This window comes from Beta vulgaris, chromosome 6, assembly GCF_026745355.1.
Source record: "Beta vulgaris subsp. vulgaris cultivar EL10 chromosome 6, EL10.2, whole genome shotgun sequence".
In the NCBI taxonomy this organism is placed as follows: Eukaryota; Viridiplantae; Streptophyta; class Magnoliopsida; order Caryophyllales; family Amaranthaceae; genus Beta; species Beta vulgaris.
In genome coordinates, this window is record NC_079207.1 from 47,377,276 (window position 1) to 47,380,024 (window position 2,749).

The following is a 2,749-nucleotide window of genomic DNA, read 5'->3' on the forward strand; positions in this document are numbered from 1 at the left end:
GAACCCGAATAGAACAGTTGCTTTCCTGAGAATATCAGCTTCCTGCAGCTCCATGCTTTCAAGGGCGCTCTTGAAAATAATATTAGCTGAGCTGCCATTGTCTATTAAGACTCGCTTCATGAAGCAGTTGCTGACGGTGAGAGATACGACAAGGCCGTCATGATTGTGAGCTTCTTCATCTCCATCTTCCTCGTCGAAGCTAATAGTCATGCTCCTGAGCTTTTTCGCTTCTGCACTTCTCAGCGGGCTTGGTGCGGTTTTGGAACCTTCTCAGGCGAATCTCTTAGCTGCAGAGTATGTTAGTCCACATATTTCTGAACCACCTGAGATAGAGATGATTACCTTATCGTGTAGAGGTTCAGGTGGTAGATGGGGTTGCTGCTGGCTGGAGCCAGCTTTGTCCTCTCGCTGCCCCTTCTTACCCATCAGATGCTCGAAGTAGCCTTTTTTGAGCAGCCAGGCTACTTCCTTTTTGAGGGCGTTGCAGTCTTCTGTCCGATGGCCATGGTCATCATGATAGCTGCACCATTTGGTGGTATCCTTCTCGCTGTCTGGTCTGTCGCTCTTGCGTGGCCATCTAGCTATTGTCCCCATCTTTTCGAGTGCGTTTACTACGCCTCCTGCATCCACACTAAAGCAATAGGAAGCAATAGACGGGTAATCATTATTAGCAGATTTACCTGTGGCCTTACTGGCTACATTATTGCTTTCGCGCTTTTGGTATGGCTGGTGACGCCAATCGCTTTTCTTCTGGTTCTGGGACTTTTGATCATAGCTAGGCTCGCTTCCGTACCTGGACACCTCATCCTCTTCGACGCGGATTTCAGCCATAGCCCTGGCTCGAACTTCCTCGAATGTGCTACATGGGAACCTGGTTAATTCATAATACAATCTAGATTTATATGTTAGACCTCTTCTCAACGCTTCGATAGCGGTGGGAACATCCAGGTTCTTGACTGAGATCATCTCCTTGTTGAATCGATCCAGGTACTGTCTCACAGCTTCATTTGCCTTTTGAGTGATGCGATACAGGTCGCCTGTATGCTTCTCCAGAACCCTGCTGCTAGCAAACTGCATATAAAACTTGTTAATCAATGTAGCGAAATTTTGGATGCTACCTGGTTTTAGGCTGATCAGCCACTGCAAGGCAGGCGCAGATAAGGTGGCCCCAAAGGATTTGCACATAGTAGCTTCTAGCAGGTGCTCAGGAATGGATAGAGTCCACATTTTTTGCTTATATTACGCTACATGATCGTAGGGATCCACAGCTCCATCATACAGCTTATGCGGCTGGGTGACATTGATCTTCTTAGGAATCCTTGCCCTCGCAATTTCTTCCACGAAGGGGGATTGAGCATAGCCGTCTGGAGATTCCTCAGCCACAGGGGTTGGTGCTCCAGGCAACTTCGTCAGCATGCGAAGTATCTTCCTACTCTGGGATTCCAGGAGCGCCATTTTCTTAGCTGCAGGATCAACTTCCTCTGCTTCTTCGTCAGACTTGGCCTTTTCGTCCTCGCCTTCGCTGGCCTCAGAATCTTCGAGATTAAGAACTTGGGGAATCACACCACGGGCACGGGTCTTAGGTGTCTTGCTGCTCTTGATAGACTCTAGCTCCTTCCTGAGGCTGTCAATGGTCTGCTGGGTTTCAGATTGAGTACGACGAAGGTCTTCTTGAGCCTTCAGCAAAGCTGCTTTCATTTCATCGGCAGAATCGTCAGCCATCTTTCAGAGTAGGATTAAGGTGTTTCTTTTTTAAGATTTTAATGAGAGTTTAGCTGTAGAGCCCCACGGTGGGCGCCAAACTGTTTATGCCAAATTCTGATCAGGCAGAACTTAGCTGAGGATCTACAACTAACGGAATTTTAGCTACAAACTACAGGAAATGCTAACTGCGAAAATAAACAAAGGCAAGAAAGAACAAGGCACCAAGAAATGGTGACGTGGAAAACCCCAAGGAGAAGGGTAAAAACCCCGGGTGGAATTGAGTCCACCAATCCACTATGTGAGAGAATTACAACTTATAGCTAGTAGCTCTCAGCTTGTAGCTAATACTAAGTACACTTGTGAATATTACAAAAGTAGAAGAGAATGTTTGAATATGAGTAATCTAAAAGAATTGACCTTTCCCCAATACTTCTACCCATATATATAGATCTTTACATTATTTAAACGTTGCTTTACATTTGAACGTTATGCAACTAACTCCTAGTATGTAGCCATGATCTCCTAAAATCAAGGAGTATCTCCTCTTTCTGCTCAATTACTGCTTCCCTCCTATTCTTCAGGCATAACGCTTATTCTTTGACTTGGTCTTGGCTAATCTTCAGTGTTAGCTTTGCTGAATCTTCCTTCGGGTTTCACGAATGTTTGCTGCAGCTGCTACCTGATATCTTCTAGCTGTGCTTCAGATAGTAACGCTGGTCAACCTACCTGCACATTTTTACTTAGAAAAATTTAGGACATAACACTTGGCTCAATATGTTCTCAAGATTGTGGTCAATAGGGATTATAGGATGACCCCTTAACCTTCTTAAAATGCAAACAACAAAAATAAGGAGAAGATAAGAAAATAACAAGCACTCAATTCTATAAACAGTCAAGCACCAAGGGTGTAACACCCCGTATTTTTATACCTGTTTAGTAATTATTTATATTATTTTAGTTTATAGAAAAATAATTGAAAATATTATTATAATTTATATAAACATAACTTAAAATATTATTTTATTAAATATTTTTTTTGTTTCCC

At 43.4% G+C, this 2,749-nt stretch overlaps 1 protein-coding gene across 1 annotated transcript; it reads right to left on the minus strand.

Annotated features, from left to right (window-relative positions):
• Positions 1 to 270: 270 nt before the first annotated feature.
• On the minus strand, positions 271 to 1,227 carry LOC104896750 (uncharacterized). Its single transcript, XM_048646851.1, has one exon. The coding sequence runs from the start codon at positions 1,225 to 1,227 to the stop codon at positions 271 to 273; it is 957 nt and encodes a 318-aa protein (XP_048502808.1).
• Between the last annotated feature and the right edge of the window lie 1,522 nt (positions 1,228 to 2,749).